The following is a 25,428-nucleotide window of genomic DNA, read 5'->3' on the forward strand; positions in this document are numbered from 1 at the left end:
TTTGAGGCATGGGTAGTACCCCAGAAATCCAGACCCTGTACAGATTTGAGAATCACTGGAATTAACTGTAAACCACAGCATCAAATCCTTGGTGGGGAACAGATAAGGAGAGAGACTCCTCAGCAGTTCACGGAAAGATCCACACGGGAGTAACTGCAGTTCTCCGTCAGCAGCCAGCACCAGTGCGCAGCCACGTTCCAACCCCAGTCAAGCCATCAAGCCATCAGACAACTGCGGTCCCGGCCAACATAACTGTGTCTCAAGCTAGCTACACAGGTCCCAAATTCCCATCCCACTGAGGGGTAACAAATTCTTTTATTTCTGTAAGTTACTGAAGTTGGAGGGTGACTGGCCACACAGCCAGAGGTGGCCAATCCCTCCGGGGAACTCACGTGATGTACTCCTCGCAGATCTTGCGGAAGTGGTCACGCTCGGGGTCACAGCGCAGGTCGTCGTAGAGTTTGTTGATGAGGATGGAGGCCAGCATGCGGGTGTTGTCCGTCAGAGGCAGGCAGGAGGGCAGATCTGGAACCTGCCCCACCACCTTCAGGATCTTCCTCAGACCTAAAGGGTGACAGCAGAAAGACTGAGACTCCTGAGGGGCTCTGTCCCCTTCAAAAATGTCTCAACGCTGGCTCCCCACCAGCTATGGCTTCAGACAGTACACGGCCTCTCCAGAGTTTTGGGCACGGGAGAGTGGACAAGAAGGCCCTGACCTTTCTCCTGACTCTGCCTCTGTGGAGCCATCTCCCTGTTGCATAGCCATTATCTTCACCATACTAAACTCAACACTAGTTGATCTCAGGGGTCTGGACCAGCGCTGCTATTTCTGGGTTGTGTATGAGCTTTCTTATATATGAGTTCATAGTATCTTCCCCCAGGCCTCAGATTCTTCATTTACAAAGGTTAAAAAGCACAACCTATTTTATAGACTTGAATACTCAGTCAGATAATGTACAGAAATGGCCTCCCACCCATCCAGAGACATAACCACTCCTCAAAGGTCTGTCATTACTTTGGTAGTTATTACCATTATCACTTCTCACATCCTTATGGAAGAACCTTCGATGGCTTCCTCCACCAGACTAAATTCAAGATCACATGTTTAATAAGTAGATTAATAACCAGGCCCCTTGCCTGCCTTACCTTCAACACAGCGTGGGAACTGGGCATGTAAACCTACAGGTACTGAAAGCTAACGATGCAGATGAGGCAGCTGGGTTCAGCAGAACTACAGATGGAGAGGAGGACAGAGCTCGGTGACAGAGGGTGCTTCCCTAGCCTATGAAAGGCCCCGATTTGACTCCCGTGTCCCCAAAAATGAGTGGCAGACTGTTCCGAGCATTTCTTTAGTGCCAAGTGTGTGCTCCCTGAGCTGAGCCTAGCAATCACCCTGCTTCTTAGCAATCAGTTCCATCGTTCAGACAAGATCACAAGTGACACACACAAAGGACACCTCATGCCTGGTGTCGAGCCCACCGTATGAATTGTCACACCATAAAGCGCTGGGGCATCTAATGTCAGAGCTAGCTTGGAGGTTTAGAGGTGAAGAGACCCAGTGACCCCAGTCAGAGGAAGGAAGTGTTGAGGCAAACATGGAAGCCTAGGGTTCTGGGGGCTGGCAGGGAACCGAAAGTGATTGGCAGCAATGTTATACTGTGTATATTTTATAACTTTAAGGAAACCCTCCACCATCTACAACTCAGCTCTGACTCTCCCGGGGGTGGACACAAACCCCTCAGACTGAGAGCTCAGTCCCATGAGATGGCCTCCACTTCAAGCCCATGGACTGGATCCCAGCGTCCCATCCAAAGAAGAGAATAAAAAAATGTTTTCCCCCCACCTATTTCATCCCACAAACCACATACTCGATCCTAGTGCAGAGAAGGGGGTCACCGTTGCTGGCCGGCTTTCAGAATATATGCAGAAGCCAGCTGGGGTAGGGGAGCATGACAACGGTCCTTGGACATTAGGGTCAAACGTTAAAATCTAAGTGCTTGCATGGGCACTGTGCTGGGTGGGTGCATGGGGAGCACAGCTCTGTGTTGGGTGGGTGCTTGGGGAGCACAGCACTGTGCTGGGTGGGTGCATGTGGAGCACAGCATTTGCTGGGTGGGTGCATGGGGAGCACAGTACCTAATGGAAGCTGACATGGGCCTTGTTAGAACAAGTCGTAGGCTATATGTCACAAAAGCTGTGGGAGAATTAACCACAGCAGACTCTAAAGCCACGGGTATGACTCCTGAACAGAAGCAGTGGATTCGGGAGACAACTCACACTTAGGTTTAGTGACTAACTGCTAGAGCGGTTTCACTTTGCTTGCTATAAAGTACGTGTGACATTATCTTCTTCCCCTTTGGAAGGCCTGTTAATTGTTTTACCAGCCATGAGACTTCAGGCATGTTACCCCAATGGTTGGTAAAGTTCTGTTTGTAACACTTAACCCTGTCTTTTGGATGGCTCTACCCAATGTTTTGGGGTGCTAACTGCTTTCTGAATATGTTCTTGCCCTTAATTCAGAGCCTTGACCTACCTGCGTCAACAGCCCCTAGGGGATACACTAATACCTGCCACCCACCTCAGTGGGGACTGAAGACACTCTGCAGACAACATCTCCTCTCTCTACACAGGGACAAGTATCCTGAGCCTGCCCTAACGGTATGACTGAACCTCAAGCCCATCCCCCATCTCACCGTTATCTACGACATAGATAGTGCGTGAGTTGTCATGAATGGCCAGGTCCTTCCTGGGGACGTTCTTGTTGAGCAGGTTCAGTGCCTGGTCTCTGCCCTGCCCGGAGACCTTCTTACTGACCAGCATGTCCAGCAGGTGGCTGGTGATCTGCTTCAGGTCTTTCTTCGTGTCTGAAGAGCAGAGGAAAAGAGCAAGTAGAGACAATAGAAAATTTCACATAGAGAGGATCAAGAAGGGCAGGAACTTCTAGAAGGATTCTGGAAGGCCTGAACCCACTATTTTTCTGAGAGTTACCCCTTGAATTTGAAGCATCCTCCTGACAGGCTCCTGTGTGGAATGCCTGTCTGTTGATGGTGCCGTTTGGAGGGGTTCTGGAAACGGGAGGAGGTAGAGTAAAGTTGAAAATGGGGCAGATCCTGGACAGCTGTTTCTTGACCCAGGTGGTGCCTCCCATTTCTCTCCTCCCCTCTTCCTGTCCACCATGAGGAGGCTTCCTCCGCCGCCTGCTTTCACAGCATGATGCCTGATGCAAGAGCATGACGTGCCAAGCCAGCACCCCATAAACCATCTGAGGGTGTGAGCAAAATAGATCTTTCCTCATACTGTTTTCCGGTACAGTAAGCATGTGAATTTCCCAAGACAGTGTTGCTCATCTCACAATCCTGCCCACAAAAGCAAAAATATCCTCAAGCAACATCCCCAAGGGCATTCTGGCCACAGACCCCTGTCTCCTCCCACATTCCCTTTTTCTTCAAAGAGTTCCTGTTCCTGGAAACCCCTTACTTCCAGGCAATGACTGGCAGAGATCCAAGGATACTTCATATGGTTTTAATTAGCTTTTTTTTTTCTGCTTGATATTTCAAGACAGGGTTTCTCCGTGTAACCCTGGCCATCCAGGAACTTTCTCTGTAGACCAAGCTGACCTCAAACTCACAGAGATCCCCGTCTCCACCTCCCGAGTGCTGGGATTAAAGGTGTGCGCCACCACTGCCCAGCTGCACTGGCTGCTCTTAAAGAGGAACCCAGGGTTTGATTTCCTAGCACCCACATGGTGGCTCACAATCATCTGTAATTCTAGTTCCAGAGGATCCAGTACCCTCTTCTCACTTTCACAGGCACCAGGCACACACATGGTACACATATATATGTAGTCAAAGCATTCATACACACAAAATAAAACAAGTCTAAAAAATGTCTTATAGGAAGGACATGTATACTCCCTCAGACACTTCTTCACACAGATTCAGACATGTTGGGAACGGGGTCTGGGACTGGGACTGGGGCTTCTGTCTATGACACCTGGACTAACCCTGCCCGGGGTGGACGATAAAGAGCAAGAGCCTTTCCCCAGCTCTGCTCTGACGAACTTCCTGAAACTTAGAGAGATGTTCGAGGTTCTAGAGTGGAGTATGAAGACAGATAAGAAGTAAGGTCTCCACAATATGTCAGATCAGCGACAGAGGGAGGAGAAGACTGTGCCACATAGGGAAGGAGGGGCGAAGCTGACACTCTAGTTTGCAGGTAGATAGGTCATGTAGTAGCAGGCCCATCCTTGTCTCAAGTGGTCCCTCTGCCACACTAGCTCTGAGCTGGCCATGTGGCTTGAGGGCATAACCAGGTTTGCAAAGCACTTACTCCCTGAGCTGGCCCATTTGTAATCCAGCTATCATATCATATGGAAATCCAAGATAGCCATGAGAGAGGCCACGGGGGTGGGGAACAGTGGAGGAGGAATATCAAGGCTTCTGAGCAACCTTTCCAGCGAACGAGCAACCATCCAAGTGAAGCCAGCTTGGGCCTTCTAAAAAGTCTGACTCAGAAAAGACAAGCAACTCCTTGGCCATTACTGTAGTAAGTTAGGGCCAATCAAGAACCCAGGCCTGGAGAGATGGCTCAGAGGTTAAGAGCACTGGCTGCTCTTCCAGAGGTCCTGAGTTTAATTTCCAGCACCCATATGGTAGTGAGATCTGGTGCCCTCTTCTGGCCTGCAGGCATACATGCAGGCAGAACACTATATACATAATAAATAAATAAATCTTTAAAAAGATAATAATAATAATCCAGGCCTAGGGCTGTTGAGATAGCTCAGTGGTTAAGAGCACTAGCTGCTCTTCCAGAGGACCTGGGTCCAGTTCCCAGCACCCACATGGCAGTTTAACTGTCTGCTGTAACTTCTGTTCTAGGGGATCCAATACCCTCACACAAACATACATGTAGGCAAAATATCAATGCATATAAGGTAAATTTTTTTAAAAAAAAATTATAAAAGAAGCCAGGCCTCTAAAAGGTGAGTATTAATAATACACAGGGACTCTCTGCAGGGACTGGGTATGCAGTTCAGTAAGAGAGTGAACTCTCAGCAGGGGCCAGATACGCAGTTCAGGAAGGGAGAGCTTGCTTAGTACACGCAAGACCCCAGGTTCAGTTCCCAGCACTGCACCACCCACAAGTCCTCCTTACAAACAAGAAAAGCAACGGTGCCCCAACAGGAGTGACAGCCCAGGCTTGCTGTCACTCACTCACCTACTAGCTACCGTGATGGGAAACACCTTTAATCCCAGCACTCAGGAGGCAGAGGCAGGTGACTCTCCTAGTTGATGCCAGCCTGGTCTACAGAGCGAGTTCCAGGACAGCTAGGACTGTTACACAGAGAGAAAAGGAAAAGTTAGAAAGAAAGGAAAAAAGGAAGGAAGGAAAGAGGGAGGGAAGAAGGAAGGAAGGAAGGAAGGGAGGGAGGGAGGGAGGGAGGAAGGAAGGAAGGACAATGAAGAGAGACCTTCAGTTATCTTCATAGTCATTGGCTTGGAATACATATTTCTAGGAATGTGTCTGAACAAAACAGACACAGATGCAAATACAGATGGAAGTAAAGAATGAAGTGTGGTGCACAAGTTTGAAACCACCTCGGTGTCCAGTAACACAGAACTGTTGATGAAATGTGCGCATAAGGATATAAGGCATGTCATCAACTTGTTTAAAATACAGTTTTCTGAATGTTCCTGCCAGCTAAGCAAGAATTTATGAAATAATGCTTAGGACTCCTATGTGCAGGAAGAAAGACAGAGGTGTGTGTGTGTGTGTGTGTGTGTGTGTGAGTAAGAGAGAGAGAGAGAGAGAGAGAGAGAGAGAGAGAGAGAGAGAGAGAGAGAGAGAGAGAGAAGAGAGAGTAGGAAGCAAATGTAAGCCAGGCACTGGAGTGCGTACCTTTAATCCCAGCACTCAGGAGGCAGTGGCAGGTAGACCTCTGTGAATTCAAGGCCAGCCTGGTCTACACATTGAGTTCCAGGACAGCCGGTGTTACATAGTGAGACCCTAATTAAAAATTATTAAAATAGGCAGTGGTGCACACCTGTAATCCCAGCACTCAGGAAGCAGAAGCAGGCAAATCTCTGAGTTCAAGATCAGCCTATTCTACTTAGTGAGTTTCAGGATACCTAGGGCTACATAGAGGAACACGTTTTAAAAAACAAAAAAAAATTATTGAAATAATTTTAAGAATATTAAATGGTCTGGGCTTAGTGGTACACACCTACAGTGCCAGTACTTGGGAGGTTGAGGTTGGAGGATAGAGAACTCAAGACAGTATGGACTACATAGAGAGACCCTATCTGAAAAGAAAGAAAGAATACTATTAAATCATGTGCATATCAATTACTTTTCTCATAACTGGGTCACAACACCTGGCAAATAAAGTTGGGGAAGAAGGGTTATATTTTGGTTAATGATTGGAGGGGGCTCTTCTTGGAAAGGGCATTGATAAGGTGGCTCACACCTATGGCAGTGGAAACTTGGGGTTCCACTGTGTGGATCGGGGCACACAGATGAGAAAGACAGAGAAACAGCCAGGAAACCTCAAGACCCAACCTCCCTGACTCACTTCCTTCACTGAGACCCCCATCTCCCAAAGGTTCCCTAACTGCCCAAAACAGCTCCCAACAACCAGAAACGTTCCCGTGGGGTTCATTTCACATTCCAACCACGATGCTTGTAGCATTGGCCTTGCTCAGTAAGACAATTTAAAAAGACCTAGAGCAGAATTCCAAGTTTTAACTGATACTTATGTAAATATTTTGACATGGATAAGAAAAGAAAGAGGGTACCCAGTGGGTTATCTGAGTGAGTCGGGTTTTGTTGGGAGAGTATTTTTCCTTCTTATAGATTTCTGTATCTTTCCAAATCTCCCCAGTGAGCTTCAGTTACACTATGATGAAATATACATAGCTTAAAATTTACCATTTTTACTATTTGTAAGTATAAAACTGAGTGGCATTGAACACAGCCACACTGATATGAGCCATTGGCACCACCCACCCACAGCACCTTCCAGATGGACACGCTGACAGTTCCACACTCATATTGTGTGCCACTTTCACCATTATAACTCCAACACACACACTAAAATCAAACCAGGCCACCTCTGCAGGAGATGCCAATGTGCAGTGGGGACTGCCTCTGCTTTGGAGTCCACATGAACCAGAACAGAGGAATATCTCCTACCTAGAACCAAGGCCTCCTCTTTCCCTCGATGTTCTCTCTTGTCCTCTCCAGACAGGGAGTCGATGATGGCCTGGAGCAGGTTGCAGACAGCCAGGGACATCTCTTCATTCTCCACGGCCATGAGGTTGCAGATTCTGTCTATGTGGACTGTGTGCAGGATCGCTGTAGCCTAGACCCCAGCAGGAACAGAGTCAGCAGCCTTGCTCCTCCCTCCTGCTTGGCACCTGGGTTAGGAGGTGTGTGGTGGGAACTGTCCTATCCACTTCATGCTTTAGGAAAGTGGGGTTCATAGGCTGAGAAACCTACTTCAGGGGACTCTGAGCTATGTCACCCCATAATAGAGTCCTGGAGGCAATGAATCTGTGAACACAGTAAGATCTCACCAAGACGTAAGTGTAGAAGATACACTGAACTCAAAACTGAATATGAAGAAAAGTACATTACAATGCTTTTGAATTCAGTTCTTCCTGTAATCCACTTCCAACAATGCCTTTGCTCAGTCAAGCCCACTCAGAGAAAGAGCCCAGAACACTCTTGCGCCATGCTTCATATGACCCAGGCTGGAAGGCAGGGGACCCTTGAGGCTCTATCACAGCCCTGACTGTGTGCCACCCTCTGCCTCCTTGGACCCGCTGCCATCCACACCACCTGTCCCGATCCCCCAGCCCTCACCCTCGCTCGGTGTCCACTGCACATGCCGGACAAGGTCCGCACTGCGGCTAGCACCAGCTCAGGCTTCTTAGTGTCCAGCAGCTGCAGCAGCAGGCCCACCCCATTGCTCTGGAAGATCCTCTCAGCCCCTGCTTCTTCACGGCCCAGGACGATGAGGTTGTTGGCAGCCTGAGGGAGAAGCAATGAAGGTTTTCAGGAAACCGGATGGAAGCCTTGGCCATAAACCTAGTGCAGGGTAGAACACCAGCTGCATCTTCAGGAAACTGATAAATTCTATCCAAGATCTTACAGTCCTGCTCCTGGAAACATAGTAATATAATAATAATAATAATAATAATAATAATAATAATAATATCAAAGCAACTTGCATAAGGACCAACTTGATACAATATGCCACAGCCAGGGAGAGAGGTCACGGATACAGCACAGCCACATGGAACAGGTGGGACTGGGGTCACAGATTCCCTCGGCCTGTGGTGATGTAAAAATAAAACTGTACGTCTGCGTGGATGGAGAAGGGCTGGGAAAGATGGGAACACGAAAGCAAGCTTTTCATATATTAAAATCATTTCTTTGAACATGGCTATCGCATTTTGTTTTCCTGTTTTCTATCTGTACAAGGGAATCTGAAGCCGTGGGGCTCTGGGGAAGGAGGAAGATGGTGGCCACAGAGTACACTAAATAGGACTCAGAAGCCCAGGTGTCAGAGCCCAGGTCCTGCTACTGCCTGGTTCCATCACAGCACCTCGCCGAACCCCAGATACTTCATTTAAGAAATGGGGCAGTCGAGTAAGGGACTAGGAAGCCATCAAGGCTCTTGTCACTCTGATGTCTTCCTGCTTGAGCTCTATGGACCTCCAAAGGCCCTGATGCAGGGGAGGAGGAGGGCCAGAGAACCCACAGCTGAGGAAAGAGCAGGAGGGAGAAGCAGAGAGAGAGAGAGAGAGAGAGAGAGAGAGAGAGAGAGAGAGAGAGAGAGAGAGAGAGAGATGCGGAGCCAGGGGTAGGCAACGAATGTCAGGTAAACGTGACCTGAACATTGCTATCAGCTTAAAGCTTCTCCAGAAAAAACTACTTTATCCACAGCAACTCACTAGGTCCTCAGAGCAATTGTAAAGTACATTTTTGTATCATGTGAATTCACTGACCACAAAATATGCCATCTTTCCTCACAGGTGCCACCAGCCAAATTCTTATATAAATAAGGGCAAGACATTCAAATGTTCAACTCGAGGACCCGAAAGGAACATGAGAACGAGCAAAAGAGTTGGTTAAGATGACCGTTGCCAGTCAGACATGGCACACGCCTTTAATGCCAGCCCTCGGACAGCAGAGTCCCTGGGGAGGCAGACACAGGCGGATCTCTGTGAGTTCGAGGCAGCCTGAGCTACAGAGCGAGTTCCAGGACAGCCAGAGCTGTTACACAGAGAAACCCTGTCTTGGGGGGAAAAATTTACCAGTAAATACTTCAATATTTTTTTTATTTTTTTATTTTTTTATTTTTTTTTTTTTTTTTTTTTTTTTTTTGGTTTTTCGAGACAGGGTTTCTCTGTGGCTTTGGAGCCTGTCCTGGAACTAGCTCTTGTAGACCAGGCTGGTCTCGAACTCACAGAGATCCGCCTCCCGAGTGCTGGGATTAAAGGCTTGTACCACCACCGCCCGGCAATACTTCAATATTTTTAATGTGTCAGTGTGACCTCTTTGCAGTGTTTCTAAATGAAACAAAGCATTATTCGAATGTGCCAGTGTTTCTTGGGACCAAACGATAGTGAGGCAAGTTAGATATTCCCAGTAGGTGCAGAATGTAAGGAGACAACAAAAAGCCCATCCAGACAAGTAAGGCTTAATGAAATACTTTTGAGTCAAAATCAAAGGTCAAACGTTTCACATTGAACAAAATATCTGATCTTAAACAAAGATGTCATCGAACCTGCAGTTTGACTCGCCTCAATGACTTCGCCCCAATCTTGGTCCTTCTTAAGGTTAGTGCCGCTTTCTAATGGGATTAACTCGGAGCCAATTTTTCCCCATTCTCATGGACACGGCCCCCTTTCCTTCCAAGCACAAGAAGCGCGTGCAGAGAGCGCCCTCTGCTGACAAGCATGAAGCATCACACTCACCTTTTCCCTCTTCTCAGCCTCGCTGTTTTCGTTCAGAAGAATTTCAAACATCGTCTGCACCCTGGAGTCTGTGGAAAACTGTACACGGAGCTGAGGAGAGAGGAAGGAACCCTGAGAGAGGTAGGCAGCTGGTCCACATCATTTCTGTCTACTCTTCATATATTCAGCACAGAAAATAATAGGTCTACTCTGGACCCCAGCACATCCATTCATTTATTCACCAGAGCGAAACGTCTCAGTTGGGAACAGCGTTTTGCAGAGCAAGCAGGGAGACCTGAGATGATCCGCAAAACCCTCATAAAGGTGGGGAAGAGCCAACCTCCACCTGCTCTGGCCTCGTCACCCCCTCATAATAACAACATTAATAACAAGGATGTGAACAATAATCTTAACGTTAGCTGAATAACCATTTTATGCAGGCACTGTTCAGGGACAGGAAGGTGCACAAGCTGGGATGGTGGTGCACGCCTTTAATCCCAGCACTTGGGAGGCAGAGGCTGGCAGATCTCTGTGAGCTCAAGGCCAGCCTGGTCTACATAGAGAACTCCCGGACAGCCAGAGCTACACAGAGAGAACCTGTCTCAAAAAACCAAAAACAAAAGAAAAAAAGTGAACAAAATCAATTCTTTGACCCACAAAGCTATCGGTCGAGTTAGTTACAGTCATTATCATGTAGAATCACCACGACTTGCTTGGTAGACACCAGCCCAGTTTTAGAATCTCATAGGTAATCAGCTACCAGACGTTTAAGTGGAGGCTAAAGTAGAAATTTGTCTTCCAGCTCATAAAACAGGAGTGGCTTTCAAGCACCCACTAAGCAAGCAGAAACCATCCTGTCTGGAGGTCTAGACCCTCACACGTCCAACCCTAGCCACTCTGGATCTTTTGTAATGTGGCCTAAATGATCACCCGGCCAGCTCCTTCTGCACCTCCTCTGGCTGAGAGCTACTGCCCCTCGCTCCTGCCTGCCTGGGCAGGCTCCTCCTCTACCCGCCCCTTTTCTTATCTGCCCCTCTTTTCCAATTTTCCAGCACTGAATCTGCACTCTGGACAGTGTGCCGCGGTCCAGCCACACAGGAGTCACTGAGTCTTGGAGCAGATGGCTGAATGAGCTATTGCCTTCCTATCTTACAGGAGGAAGCCAAGTCGTCTAAGGGGCCAATAAGAAAGAAGTCAGCCAGGGGAGGATGCAGGACTCCTCTCCTCTGGCTCAGGCTCTCCATGGCTTGTCCATATTTCTAGTAAAGATCTCATGCTCCCACAGACTCTGACCCTCTGACCCTTAATAGTATCACTGATTCCCAGGGATTCCAGAATATCTTTGTCCCCGTAGAGTCACAATGTAGATTCACCAGGTGATTGTAATTCTCTTTTAAAGCCTCCGTCTGAAATTTAAAAGCGCTGCAGCTTTAAGTAGACTGCGCCCTCGCCGGGCACCACAGGTCCTCTCCAACGCTCACAGATAGGTGTACTTGCCTGGCTCTTTCCCGGACACTGCCCATGTTCCGTGCGGTCTCCAGCTTGCAGTTGAGGAGGCGGGGCTGACTCGGGCACCACATCTCAGCCTCCCTAGCTCATCCCTCCCCCACCTCCCCATGAATGGGATGGAAGCAGCCAAAGTTCTCTGGAAGGTTACCTGCTCCTGGATGCTGGTGTTGAGCCTCCGTAGTGTCTCCTGGAAGTTCTGGTTCCTTGGTTCGAGGGTGGCACAGCGCTGCACATCCTTGAATGCCTGGTCCAATTTGCCCAGACGCTCGAGAGCCTGGCACCGCCGATACAAAGCCTTGATGTCAGCAGAGTTGATGTCAATGGCTACAGACGGGAGACAGGCAGATCCTCAGGGGGCTGGGATACATACTACTCTCCCTCTTCCGCTGCCCAGGAAGGATGTCTTCCTTAGAGGTACCCATCTGAACTAGCTGGTTCATACCATCTTTTTGAAAGAGAGAAAGATTCATAGAATCTCGAGGTTGGCAGAAAGCTTCAAAGTCCTCTCCCCCTGCACCTCTCCCAGCACACGCACCCCAACTTCTATCTGATCCCCAAGGCTTCCTCTAGTGCAGGATTCCTATCAGGGGCCCATCTGACTGGTGCCTGTATATCTCCAAAACTAGGGTGTCTCCGCTTCATTCTGAGGCAGCCAGGCAACTCCATCACAAAACCTTTCCCTATTCCTACCCCCAACTCCTCTTGTTCTTTTGCCCTTTTATCTTAAGTCTGGCCCTAGAGCCCCTGAGGTAAAGCTAAACCCTCTCTATCCCACCTAGCAGCTGCCTTTCCTAGGCTAAATATTGTCAGATATTTCATTCCCTTCTCCAGATGGCCCTTGACCTTCAGAACCCACAGACTGTTATAGCTCCTCCAAACAATGGCAGCCAGATCCACGCTCCTGCGCAGCCATGCTGGGAAAGTTTAGGGGTGGGGGTGGGGAGTATGGAGCTCACCTCTGGAAGCATCGGAAGCCGCCTGGGCATAACTCTCCTGAGAAGCAGGAATGAGAGACTCTATTAGTGGGGGCCCAGGGCAGAGACAAGCAGTGTTCCCTCAGTGAGAGGAGAAGTTAGCCGGGGAGCTACAGGTTATCAGAGGCCCAGGATGCACTCCCTGACTGATACAGAAAAATACGGGCTTTGGCATCAGGCAACCCCAGGTTTAAAGGCCGGCTCCTCCACCGCCTGGGAGAGTTTGGCCGAGCTATCCACGCTCTCTGAGCCTTGGGTTTCTTGACTGCAATATGGGAATGAGAACAAGGGCTGCTATGGGATGGTTCTGAAAGCAGCGGCCCAACATATGAAAAGCATATGACCTGTGTTAGGTCAACTGTGAGTGGTGGGTTCCGGCTTCTCCAGAGCAGTGGCCTGGGAAGTCAGAGGCACGGTTTTCACCTTAGGGGGTCAAGATGGCATAGTGAGAGGATGGTGGCTCCTTTCTATCAGACCACCACGCTCTCGGCTCTCCCCTTAACTGCCCTCAACCCACCCAAGCTGTCCTGTCCCCTGACCGTTTTCAGGCCACAGGCTGCCCGATTTCGGTAGAGCGTGGCCAGCAGGGCCTTGTCCTTCGTCAGCTTCAGGGCCTGGCTATAGCTCTTGGTGGCTGCCTTGTAGTCCTGACGCTGGAAATGCTGGTTCCCTTCCTCCTTCAGTTGTGCCGCTTCTGCCTCTGCCATCTGTGGGAATACAGGCAGCCCTGTGTGGTCAGCCCCTTGCTGGATAGCCAGGGCCGCAGGTTTCCCTCACCACAGTGTAGGGTGGGGATTCTGCCTGGAAGGGATCCACTCTAGCACTCCCAAATCCACTGACTTCTCCTACCCCCGCCACAAAGGACGTTGGTCAAGCTTGGAGCTTGACCTCCATTGAGAGGGTTGTCAGAGTCCCTGTGTTTCCCATCTCTCTTTCAACCAGGTGTCACCCACCTTCCTTGCAGGCCTAAAGGTCCTCAGGGTCTTCTCCTTGCCCAGTCTCCGGGGGACGCCTCCTTCTAGGTTCTGCTCCTGAGTTCTGCAGTTCACCTCTGCCAGCTTCTGACTGCTGTTCCCAGCCCCCACCCTGCAGGCTTTATCACCCCAGCCAGTGACTCCAGACTATATTTGGCCACAGGGGCAGGTGCTCCTGGAGGCTGTCATTGATACAGGGCCTTTCCCCTGCCTGGACTGGATATCCACAGCCACATGGAAGGACTGACTACCCCCTGGCCCTTAAGCACCCCACTCAGGGGCAGTCTTGCAAGACTTTGAACTCACACCTCAAAGTGTGGGAGATAGATCCAGATGAGACAGGAACTGAGAGACCTGCCCTGCCTAGGCAAACTTATGATGCCCCTTACCACCTCCATCCCAGAATAACAACCCTCCCCCACTAAAGCTATTTTGGGAGCAGAGTGACAGCTGAGGAGCTGATAGGCTTGGACACACAGCAGCTGCCCAGGTCCCTCTGGAGACTTCCAGAAAAGTCTCTGCAGAGGGAGGAGGAGAGCAGAGTGGAGGATGATCCCTTCTCTTCATACTTGTTCATAGCACCTGCATTTGCTCCAAAGAGCCTGCTTTTGGAAAGCCCAGCAGGACTTGCTGACTTGGTGAGTGGGGGGGGGGGGGGCTGCTGTTTGAGTGTGAGTGTCCCTCCTTGTCTGCATTGGTGAATAAATTCAGTCCCCCATCTAGGGGGACTCCCTTGGTGTGAGCTCTCCTCCTCTCCATCAGATCTCATTCTCCTGGGACAAGGACTAGGTCAGACCTGGAATTCCCTGGGCTCAAGGACTGTCACCCACCTTCCTTTGATCCAGATCTCTCCCAGGACAAGAGGAGGCTCCCTTTTTAAATGTAGCAATCACCATGGCCGAGGGCTCTCTCTGGGAGCCGGCATTGCTTGATTCTCTGCAGCCAACTTTAAAAGGCTATCCTCACTGAGAGACAGAACTCTCCTGTCCCTCAGCGTCTGCTCCCAGAGGGCAAGGATGCTGCTCAGGAACTTCCATCGCCATCCCAGGTATGAAGCCTGGCTCTGCCCACTTACCTCTATTCTCCCAGCATCTCCCATACATCTCAAAACACACCTGAAAGATGCCAAAGAAAAGCCACAAATGGGGCACACACGATAGCTTCTGCAAATAGAGCTGTGGTTTTAAAATGTGGATATACATCTATGGGACCTCAAACAGGTCTCACTGGCCTATTGAACAAAAGGCCCAGCCCTAACACATGAGTTTGGTTGTTTCTCTCACCTTGTTTCCCAGGCTGGCTTCAGACTGACTTCAAACTCGGAGACTTAGGCAATTCACCACCTGGACAGCTGGAACCGAGTTGTGGGTCACTATGTCCATCTTCACACACACTTTTTGAATGGCAAATGGGTGTGTGCATGGGTAGATAGACTCCCTGCTCTCATGAGATCCCAAGCCTGGATCCTCGCTTGAGGTCCAAACAATGAGGTAATGTGACAAAGGACCTCACTGTTGGCAAAGAGGCTTTGGTTCTGTAGCTTTTGGACCAAGGGATCCTACATTCAACTCCTGACTCAGTCATTCATTCCACAATCATTTCTTCTGTGTCTCCTATACACCAGGGGACGTGACTGATAATGAGGAATGCCAGAATACTTGGAAAACACAAAACAAGAAAAACAAGGTCCTAGGAAAGGCTTCCCTAAGTAAGGGAAGTAAAGGACAATTGAGTAAGTCTATGCAAAGTTTCTAGAACACTATCTGGAAAATGGAAGGACCAGGTGTGCCCTTTGGAGGCTTTTCCTCCAGCGATTCCGTCTGCTAGGAGCTCTCCCTTTCTAATCTCCTTTAACTTTTATTAGTTTCTTATAAGTTCTGTATTCTTTCAACTTATGCATGAGGGGAACGGAGACTCAATTCTGTCCACCACAGATCCAGACAGAATAAACTGCCTATGGAAAAGGATGGATACAAGATGGGGCCACACCTTGAAAGAGCTCAGGAAAAAAAAGTCAAGACAGCTGGGCACGGTGGGCCATCCTGTAATGTCAGCATCCTGGGAGACACAGGCAAGAGGATCACGGAGTTCAAGGACGACTTAGGCTACACACCCAAAGCCTATCTCAAAGTAAATTAATTAATTAATTAATGAAATAAAAACCACAAACCAAGCCGGGCAGTGGTGGTGCACGCCTTTAATCCCAGCACTCGGGAGGCAGAGGCAGGCGGATCTCTGTGAGTTTGAGGCCAGCCTGGTCTACAAGAGCTAGTTCCAGGTCAGGCTCTAAAGCTACAGAGAAACCCTGTCTCTAAAAACCAAAAGAAAAAAAAAAAAACAAAAAACAATCATTAAATAAAATTTCGGCCTCAACCCAAACCAATAGTTTCCCCGGTTTGGATTTCCACCTCAGGAGAATAGGGGATGTTGCCTGGACCCTGGTGGCGCTCTCAACCTCCACCATTTCCCGCCCCTGTGAAATACGCGGGCCAATCAATTTCTTTGCGTTTTAGCTTCCGAGATCTACTGAAGTTGACAAGACTCCTTGTGAAGTGTGAAAGACCGCAGGCGGGATACAGTAGAAGGCGCGGAGACCTCCTGGTGACGCCACTTGCACGCCTGACTCTCTCCTCCGAACGGCAGAGGGCACTGTGGCCCGCGGCTGCCCCGCGGCCCGATGTTGGCGCTCCATCCCTCCGCCTCGCTTCTCCTCCACGTGGGGACGCAGGATGGCGGACGCTGTGGCGGTGGGTGTACACGCACAGGGCGGGGACGCGGGGTCTCCGCATGGGGTCCCCAGGCCGGAGGGAGGCGGAGGGGGTACTGACTGCCTCCCGGCTTGTTTCCGCAGGACGAGACGGCGGCGGGCGACGTGCAGCGGCTGCTCGTGCAGTTCCAGGATGAGGGCGGCCAGCTGTTGGGCTCCCCGTTCGACGTGCCCGTGGACATCACGCCGGACAAGCTGCAGCTCGTGTGCAACGCGCTGCTGGCCCAGGTGACCATGCCGACGCGAAGCCGCGGCGTTCCGGGGACCCTCCATTGCTCATCAACAGTGGGTGGCATGGGTTGGTCCCTGGAAAAAGGTTCTCCACGCCGACCCACTGCGGACAGGCTGTGTTTTGAATTCAGCGGATGTAGTATTTCCTTGACTCCTTGTCACAGCCTAACATAAGTATCCCCATTTTACAGAGATGCCCAGCGGGATTAAATTATTCGCGTGGTGGTACGCAGTAGTTGTTGGATTGAGCACTGGAGCCCAGATTGGTCTGACCAGATTCAAAACCTTTTCTGCCAGTGTTGCTGCCCTCTGTTGGGGAGGAATGGCAGGCTGGTGGACCCCTGCCCTCTTACTCCACCAGACCTTGGCCTGCGTTTTTGCTTTTGTTCTTTAAAAAAAAAAAAAAAAAAAAAAAAAAAGATTTATTCTCTTGTTATCTATCTGCATGCACAGAAAAGGGCATCAGATCCCATTATAGGTGGTTGTGAGCCACCATGTGGTTGCTGGGAATTGAACTCAGGACCTCTGGAAGAGCAGGCAATGCTCTTAACCTCTGAGCCATCTCTCCAGCCCTGGTCTGCGTTTTTTAAATATCCCTTTGAATATTCGTTTTACAGGTGCAGCATAGTGTTGATGATTTCCAAAACAGTATATGATGCTGTGTATCGACTTTCATCCTAGACCTTAAAAATACCAAAGACCTGAATTAGTCGTCAGGGTTAGGCCTTTGAGCTAATTACTTATTTGCACTAAGCATTTTTCTTTTAAATCCACCAAGTGGGAATATTAATGTTTACTTCCCTGTGTTCTGAGATGCAAGTAAAGGGCTCCATAATTCTGTGGGTGGCCTAGGATTACTCATCAATGATTTTAAAAGGCCGTGCTTGGTAGGGAATAGTGAGGGTATCTCAAGCAAGGTAGGTGGCCAGAAGACCATCCTCCCACAGCTCAGTGGGAAGCTGGTTTCCCTCAGCTGAGGGCAGGGGCTCATCCTTCTGTGGCAGAGTTGCCCATTACTCGGTTTTTCTTGCCCTCAGGAGGAGCCCTTACCCCTTGCTTTCTACGTCCACGATGCTGAGATTGTGTCCTCCCTGGGGAAGACGCTGGAGTCCCAGTCTGTGGAGACCGAGAAAATCATAGACATCATCTATCAGCCCCAGGCTGTCTTCAGAGTCCGGGCTGTGACACGGTGTACCAGCTCATTGGAGGGCCACAGCGAAGCAGTCATTTCTGTGGCCTTCAGCCCTACGGGAAAGTAAGGACGTCGGCAGAATCATTGGGACGTAGAGGTGCAGCCTTTAACTGGGGTGGACAGAGCCCTCCCGAGTTACAATCCATGGGGGTCGTAGGCTGCCTGTCATAGACTTGAGGTCTGGTCTCAAATTGCAAGTAAGAAACTCTCTTAATAGGGTTTGGTTCTCAGAGACTAAGGATACCTGCCTAGAAAAGAGCCTGTCTGTGTTGGATCTCTGGAGAGTTGAACGATCCCTTTCCTTTTGATTTTTTTTTTTTTCGAGACAGGGTTTCTCTGTGTAACAGCCCTAGCTGTCCCGGAATTCACACTGTAGACCAGACTGGTCTCGAACTCACAGAGATTCGCCAGCCTCTGTCTCTTGAGTGCTAGGATTAAAGGTATGCACCACCACTGCCCGGCTGAGCTACCCTTTTCTTTTCAAGATGTGTTGCTTAAGTCAGATTTCTGCATCGTTTTCTTCCCTGTGAAAATGAATCATTTCTTCTAGCATTACCTCAAGAATATGAACAGTTGAACTGGGTGTAGTGGCCCATGCCTTCAGTCCCAGCAATTAGGGTGGTGGTGCACACCTTTTATCTCAGCACCCGGGAGGCAGAGGCAAGTGATCTCTGAGTTTGAGGCAACCTAGTCTACAAACTGAGCTTCAGGACAGCCCAGGGCTACACAGAGAAATCCTGTCTGGGGGGAGGGGGTGGAGGAAGGACGTCAAAACAGTGGTTATAACTGTAGCTGTTTCTGTCAGGAAAGAGGAAGCAAGAAGTGGCCTCCTGGGGTCTTTTCTAGGTGGCATCAGTGTCCTGTTTCTCCTTCTCAGGAAAGGAGAGTCTGTTCCCAGAAGATGGTTGGATAGGCAGCAGGAATGTTCATGTGCAGTGTCTCAGGGTGGGCCCCACCAGTGCAGCAGTCAAGCGGCCTCTCTTCCCCAGGTACCTGGCCAGTGGTTCCGGAGACACCACTGTGCGCTTCTGGGATCTCAGCACTGAGACACCGCATTTCACGTGCAAAGGTCAGTGTGCGCTTAGCCATTGAAGGGGTCTTTATGCGTGCCGAGTGGTTAGCTCAGCAGCTCCTGGTAGGACTCAGAAGAATCCAACCCATTAGCATCCTGTTCCTTAGAAACAAGCAGATACTGGACCAGTGTGGTATGTGGGGAAGAGCTGAGCCATTTTTTTTTTTTTTATTATTTAACTTTATTTTATGTGCATCGTTGTGAAGGTGTCCCCTGGAACTGGATTTTCAGACAGTTGTGAGCTGCCATGTGGGTGCTGGGAATTGATCCTGGGTCCTCGGGAAGAGCAGTCAGTGCTCTTAACCACTGAGCCATCTCTCCAGCCCCAAGCTGAGCCATTAGTAGCAGGGAACAGCCTGACTTCAAGCCAACCTTTGCCACAAAGATTTTCAGACTTTAGCACTGATGAGAATCACCTGGAGGACTTAATTGAACTACAGGATTCCAGCTAGGTCCCTAACCACTCCCCACACCCCACATTCCACAGAGCTTTTGTTTCAGCAGCTTGAGGGCAGGACCTGAGTACATTTCTAACAAGTCCTAGGTTCTGTGCTGGTCTGGGACCCACACAGAGGAGTCCACTGCAGGGCGGACTCACTGTCTAAACTCTAGTATTTGCATCTGGAGAATGAGGGTGATTCTCTAAGATTAAAAACACCCTAGAGACATCTCTAATGTCAAGTCCAGACTTAATAGAAAGTGGCTGTGTTACCCTCAGTAAGCTGTGTAGCTATAGCGCTTGGCCTGTATTCTCTCTCTGCTTTATTCATTCATTTATTTGACAAATTGGCTAAGGAGGGTTTGCAGTGTGCCGTACCCTGCTATGCACTGGCTAGAGTCTCCCTCCCCTGCTTTCATAGGACACCGGCACTGGGTCCTTAGCATATCCTGGTCCCCAGATGGCAAGAAACTGGCCTCAGGCTGCAAGAATGGCCAGGTAGGAGACATCCAGATGAAGGGACAGAGAGTGGCCTCTGGCACCTTGAAGGGTGTGTTGGAGGGCAGCTGGGAGATGTTTGGCGGGACGGGTTGCAGAAAGTTACTCTATGAGCCTCTGTCCTTCAGATTCTCCTGTGGGACCCAAGCACGGGGACGCAGGTGGGCAGGACCCTCAGCGGCCACAGCAAGTGGATCACGGGCCTGAGCTGGGAGCCCCTTCATGTGTAAGTGACACCTAGCTGAGAAATGTGAACTGGATTAAATCTGCCCCTTCTCTGCTCAGCACAGAGACATTTTCTGAAAGAGCGAGAGAAGCGTCCAGATGTCAGTGACAGCATGTCTGGCCTCCCATGGCCACGTGCTCTGCTGCTCGGAGGCGGCTGCTTATCACGCACCTGAGCACAGCCTTGCTATTCAGCCAGAAAACTGTCAAAAATTGTCCTCAGCCTCTGAGTGAAGAATGAGACACACTATGGGCAGACAGGTGCTGCCAAGTCAGACCTGGGGTCTCATTTCCCCCTTCTCCCTTCAACAGGAACCCCGAGTGCCGTTATGTGGCCAGCAGCTCCAAAGATGGCAGTGTACGAGTCTGGGACACAACCGCAGGCCGCTGTGAACGCATCCTCACCGGACACACGCAGTCGGTCACCTGCCTCCGCTGGGGAGGGGACGGGCTCCTATACTCTGCTTCCCAGGACCGCACCATCAAAGTCTGGAGGGCCCATGATGTAAGAGCTGGGAAGATTCAGAAACCGGTCTCGTGGGTCATGGGTGCTGGTGCCGGTCTAGTGTTTCCAGAATCGTATTAGGAGTCCAGCTGGTGCTTGTGGAACAGCTGCTCAGTTGGTGTTGCAGTGTTGTGGGGGTTCTGGATTGTTGTAGAACTGTTTGCCACCTACTACATCCCAGACACATTTTGACTAGGAAAACCCTTGTATTCCGATGTACCTCCCTACCCTGAAACAGGCCAGTACTCTAGCTTCGCAAATGAGGAGGCTTGAGCCTCCAGGTGCGGTCTGACTAAGGTGACCGACCGTGCATGAGTAATGGATTCTTGTCCCATGTTGCCCATCCCGTGGAGGGGTATGGGGTGTGATCTCTCCCCCTGATCTTAGGATGTGTTTGCGTGTATCTGTATGTCTGACCTGTTTCCTTCTGCCCTAGGGTGTATTGTGCCGAACTCTTCAAGGTCATGGCCACTGGGTGAACACCATGGCACTTAGCACGGACTATGCCCTGCGCACAGGGGCCTTTGAGCCTGCTGAAGCCACAGTGAATGCCCAAGACCTGAAGGGGTCCTGTGAGTGAGGGGGAGGGGAGCAGGCTGCCTGGGAGGGAGCTGGTTCTTCAGCCTAGGCGAATGTCTAACCAATCCTATTCTCTCCTTTGGTACCTGCACAGTGAAGGAGCTGAAGGAGAGAGCCTCACGCCGCTACAACCTTGTGCGGGTGAGTTTGTGCCGCCAGCATGCAGCTCCAGCTTGGGACTTTTTTTGGCGGGGGCGGGGTCCCAGATAGGGTTTCTTTGTGTAGCCCGACTGTCCTGGAAGTCACTCTGTAGACCAGGCTGGCCTCAAACTCACAGAGATCTGCCTGCCTCTGCTTCCTGAGTGCTGGGATTAAAAACGTGCACCACCATTGCCCGTCTGTAATCTCCAAATCTTAAAAACGAGGCATCCTTTAACTTGTATTATTTATTACTGTTGTCTCTTATTTCCTTCGTTGTTTAAGGAACACATTTACATGGTCTAAGGTTCAGTGGATGCAAAAAAGATCATGAAACATCTCCCATCTTTCATACAGTCATGCATCCCTTCTGGAAGCATCCAGTGCTACCAGTATGTCAGTTCATGTACTCAGTATGCACAGAGTGCATATACATAAAACACAAGAGCCATCTCCTCTTAGTACCATTCTGTATGCTGGTTTTCATCTTAGGATTCTTTCCACGCATGTATAGCGTTCCTTCTCCTTATGGGCTAACCTGAGTTTTGTGGGAGCTAATGTCCCTTCCAGGCCTCGCTTCCCTGGTTCTGGCCTCTATTGTATCTGACCACATCCAACATGATGTGCTTTCTTGCTCAGGGCCAAGGCCCGGAGAGGCTGGTATCTGGCTCAGACGACTTCACCTTATTCCTGTGGTCCCCAGCAGAGGACAAGAAGCCCCTCGCACGGATGACAGGACACCAGGCCCTCATCAACCAGGTGCTCTTCTCTCCTGACTCCCGCATCGTGGCCAGTGCCTCCTTCGACAAGTCCATCAAGCTGTGGGATGGCAGAACGGGCAAGTGAGTGCAGGGGTAGGAACTGTCCCTTCTTAGCGTGGGATGGCATGAGCTCGGTGCAACCACTTAGTACTCGTGTGGCACTGATGGAGTCTGATTCCTCAGCCCACACTGACACGTAGGCTGAACTTGGATTAATAAGGTGGCATCTTTAGGGCCAGCACTAAATGTTCGGGCTAGTCACAGAGCCGGCGATGCAGCAGCCCCAGAGAAGGTGAACAGTAGCTAGGACTGTTGTTGTTGCTCTTGTGTTGCACCACACACCAGTGGAAACTTGACAGAACTGCACAGTGTAGGGGTCTAGAGAGATGGCTCAGCAGCCAAGAGCATATACTGCTCTCGCAGTGAGAGGGCCCAAGTTTCAAGGGCCCTCCTCAGGGAGGTCACAGCGCCTGTGTTCAGCTCCAGGGGGATCCTATGCCTTTGGCCTCCACAGGCACCTGCAGTCGTGTATTTATTTAAAAATAAAAATGCAGTCCGAGGCCAGCCTGGGCTATAGAGTTAATTCCAGAGCAGCTGGGGCTGTTACACAGAGAAACCCTGTCTAGAAAAGCCAAAAATAAAAATTTAAAATAAAGAAATACATCTCTTGTGGCTGGAGAGATGGTTCAGTGGTTAAGAGCATTGCCTGCTCTTCCAAAGGTCCTGAGTTCAATTCCTAGCAACCACATGGTGGCTCACAACTATCTGTAATGGGGTCTGGTGCCCTCTTCTGGCCTGCAGGCATACACACAGACAGAATATTATATACATAATAAATAAATACGTAAATATTAAAAATTGTATTAAAAAATAATAAAGGGGGGCTGGACAAATGGCTCAGTGGTTAAGAGCACTGCCTGCTCTTCCAAAGGTCCTGAGTTCAGTTCCCGGCAACCACATGGTTGCTCACAACCATCTGTAATGAGGTCTGGTGCCCTCTTCTGGCCTGCAGGCACACACACTGACAGAATATTGTATACATAATAAATAAATAAATATTTTAAAAAATAATAATAAAGGGAGAGTTTTTAAAAAAAAAATGGATCTCTTTTAAACTTTAAAGAGCAAATGTGGGGAGCTGGAAAGATAGCTCAGTAGTTAAGAGCACTGTCTGCTCTTCCAAAGGTCCTGAGTTCAAACCTCTCCCTCCCCCCAGCAACCACATGGTAGCTCACAACCATCTATGGTGGGATCTGATGCCCTCTTAGGGCACATACAGATAAAGCAATATATATATATTACAATTATATTAATTAATTGTGCTGTTAATTGTGCTGTCAGCTGAAGTCTTGAGAGGCCTGATGTTGAGTGGTTGGGGGAGCGTTGGTGCACCAGCCATTGGGTTGGAAAAGAGGCATGGGTGTGTGGGAGCAGAGAAGGAATGCCTTTCGCTGTGTATTTTCATACAGCAGTTCTTTGAAATGGTGATTCAGTTCCTTTTTTTTTTAAAATTATTTATTTATTATGTATACAACATTCTGCCTTGATGTATGCCCACACACCAGAGGAGGGCGCCAGATGTCAGTACAGAGGGTTGTGAGCCACCATGTGGTTGCTGGGAATTGAACTCAGGACCTCTGGAAGAGCAGCCAGTGCTCTTAACCTCTGAGCCATCTCTCCAGCCCCCTGATTCAGTTCCTTTAGAAAGCCAGGGAATACCTGCCTTTAATCCCAGCACTCAGGTTGCAGAGGCAGGTGGATCTCTGTGAGTTTGAGGGCAGCCTGGTCTACAAAGCGAGTTCCAGGACAGCAAAACCTATACAGAGAAACCCTGTCTCGTAAAAATTAAAAAAGCCAGGAAACTGAGTCTTGGGCCTACTGGCTTATCCAGACGTCACAGCTAGACTATTAACTTGAAAGCTCCAGCGCCTGGCCCACTGCTTCTCCATGCCGCCTGTTAGCTGGCACCTGTTGTGTTGGAGGGCACCAGGCAGATGGGCTAAACAGGTGGTGCATTGGGCTCCGGACGTGCAGAGATGTGCAGGTCTGTAGGCTTAGCAGGAGGCAGCGTCAGTGCAACTCAACTGGAGGAGTTTTACACAGTAGTAATGGCCTATAGTGATTAAAATGACCTAGCACAGGCCCAGGCAATGCTAGCAGGCAGCCAAGGTTGAGACCACTGTTACGGGTATAGAGGACGTGTCGAAGACCTAATATCCGTCACTGGCTCCCCTGGCTCAGGTACCTGGCTTCCCTGCGTGGCCACGTGGCTGCTGTATACCAGATTGCCTGGTCAGCTGATAGCCGGCTGCTGGTCAGTGGCAGCAGTGACAGCACACTGAAGGTGTGGGATGTGAAGGCCCAGAAACTGGCCATAGACCTGCCTGGCCACGCTGATGAGGTAAGGCTGACCCCAGGGGCTGGGATGGCCCTGGTCCTGACTGGCGGGCCCTCTTGCCCTTACACTCCACTGTCCAACCACGTCCTCCATTTAGGTGTATGCTGTCGACTGGAGTCCAGATGGCCAGAGAGTAGCAAGCGGCGGGAAAGACAAGTGCCTCCGGATGTGAGTTGGGGTGTTCAGTTCTCCTGGCCTCTGCTCTTTACCACAGCCTGGAATTATTCTTGTGCTCTGGAGGGAGGGTGTGGGAGCCTGATTCTCCATGGGAGGTAGAGCTAGGGATTTCTGGGAGACCCTAGAGGAACCTACCTGTAGGTCTCCACAGTGCAGCAGTTCACTGCTAGGATAGCAGGCTTTGCACTCGTGGGCCCTGGGTTCAGATCCTGGTTCTGTCAGTGTGCAGGCACAGCACTTTCCTAGACAGGAGCGTCACAGAGGTGACACATCTAAAGCACTAGCTTGTGACAGCAACTTGATGCTTGGTGGTGGGCCCTGCAGGATCGCAGGGATTGAGGGAGAGAGAGTTCCTGGCTGAGGTGTGCAGCTTCAGAGCCAGAGCAGGTACCAGGCTCGACAGGGCTGTAGGCAGCATGGATCCCTCCCATGCCTCTCTCCCACAGATGGAGAAGATGAATAATTCCACAACTTCCTGACCCTACCTGGACTCAGCCTCTGGTCTGCCCTCCAGAGACCAAAGACTGCTATGTGGCCATCTGCCCGGGACAGGCGGTCTGCATGTGACAGTCATAGGAAGTTACAGCATGGAGCTAAGCATGGACACTTCCAGCTGCTGCGACAGTAGAGGGAAAGCCAGGCTTCTGGTCCCCGGGTCCTTTTCTGAGTGTCAGCTCTGCAGGCCCAGACCTTGGCTGTGTAGCCAAATAAATAATGTATTTTGTGTTCGTGATGCAGTTTCTTCTCCTAGAACCCCCATGATCAGTTAAGGACTCTGAGAAGGTCCATCTGGCCCCTCCCTTGCACTGTATGACAGCAGCCCATGCTTCCTAGCTGTACCTTGCTGCCACTTCACTGTAAGGGAGACAACAGTGTGACAGTGCTGTGTTGTCTGTGGTCATGCTGGCCATGTGCCTGTGTGCACCGGCTAAAATTCCATCTAGAGACTGTTCTCAGCCTGCTCACAAGGACTCTGGTAGTAGAAAACAGAGTCTTGCCACAGCCTCTCCTGGCTTTCTGGCTGAGA

At 50.0% G+C, this 25,428-nt stretch overlaps 2 protein-coding genes across 2 annotated transcripts in view; one reads left to right on the top strand and one right to left on the bottom strand.

Annotated features, from left to right (window-relative positions):
* Unc45b (unc-45 myosin chaperone B) overlaps nucleotides 1-13,479 on the bottom strand; it is a 28,150-nt gene extending 14,671 nt beyond the window's left edge. The window contains exons 1-9 of the mRNA XM_038328090.1: nucleotides 13,399-13,479; nucleotides 12,985-13,152; nucleotides 12,428-12,464; nucleotides 11,620-11,795; nucleotides 9,984-10,073; nucleotides 7,864-8,031; nucleotides 7,192-7,360; nucleotides 2,694-2,864; nucleotides 393-564 (exon numbers count right to left, since the gene is read on the bottom strand). Of these exons, the coding sequence (XP_038184018.1) occupies nucleotides 393-564; nucleotides 2,694-2,864; nucleotides 7,192-7,360; nucleotides 7,864-8,031; nucleotides 9,984-10,073; nucleotides 11,620-11,795; nucleotides 12,428-12,464; nucleotides 12,985-13,152 (1,151 nt within the window). The 5' untranslated portion in view covers nucleotides 13,399-13,479. The remainder of the gene's footprint in view (nucleotides 1-392; nucleotides 565-2,693; nucleotides 2,865-7,191; nucleotides 7,361-7,863; nucleotides 8,032-9,983; nucleotides 10,074-11,619; nucleotides 11,796-12,427; nucleotides 12,465-12,984; nucleotides 13,153-13,398) is intronic.
* A 2,635-nt stretch (nucleotides 13,480-16,114) lies between these two features.
* Nucleotides 16,115-25,127, top strand: Nle1 (notchless homolog 1). The gene is made up of 13 exons (XM_038326534.2): nucleotides 16,115-16,166; nucleotides 16,271-16,414; nucleotides 17,455-17,672; nucleotides 18,599-18,678; nucleotides 19,542-19,618; nucleotides 19,747-19,844; nucleotides 20,156-20,348; nucleotides 20,785-20,920; nucleotides 21,022-21,068; nucleotides 21,705-21,907; nucleotides 24,068-24,227; nucleotides 24,322-24,392; nucleotides 24,848-25,127. The coding sequence occupies exons 1-13, from the start codon at nucleotides 16,149-16,151 to the stop codon at nucleotides 24,858-24,860; spliced, it is 1,458 nt and encodes a 485-aa protein (XP_038182462.1). The 5' UTR covers nucleotides 16,115-16,148; the 3' UTR covers nucleotides 24,861-25,127.
* Nucleotides 25,128-25,428: the final 301 nt, after the last annotated feature.

Source organism: Arvicola amphibius, chromosome 4 (genome assembly GCF_903992535.2).
Source record: "Arvicola amphibius chromosome 4, mArvAmp1.2, whole genome shotgun sequence".
Classification (NCBI taxonomy): Eukaryota; Metazoa; Chordata; class Mammalia; order Rodentia; family Cricetidae; genus Arvicola; species Arvicola amphibius.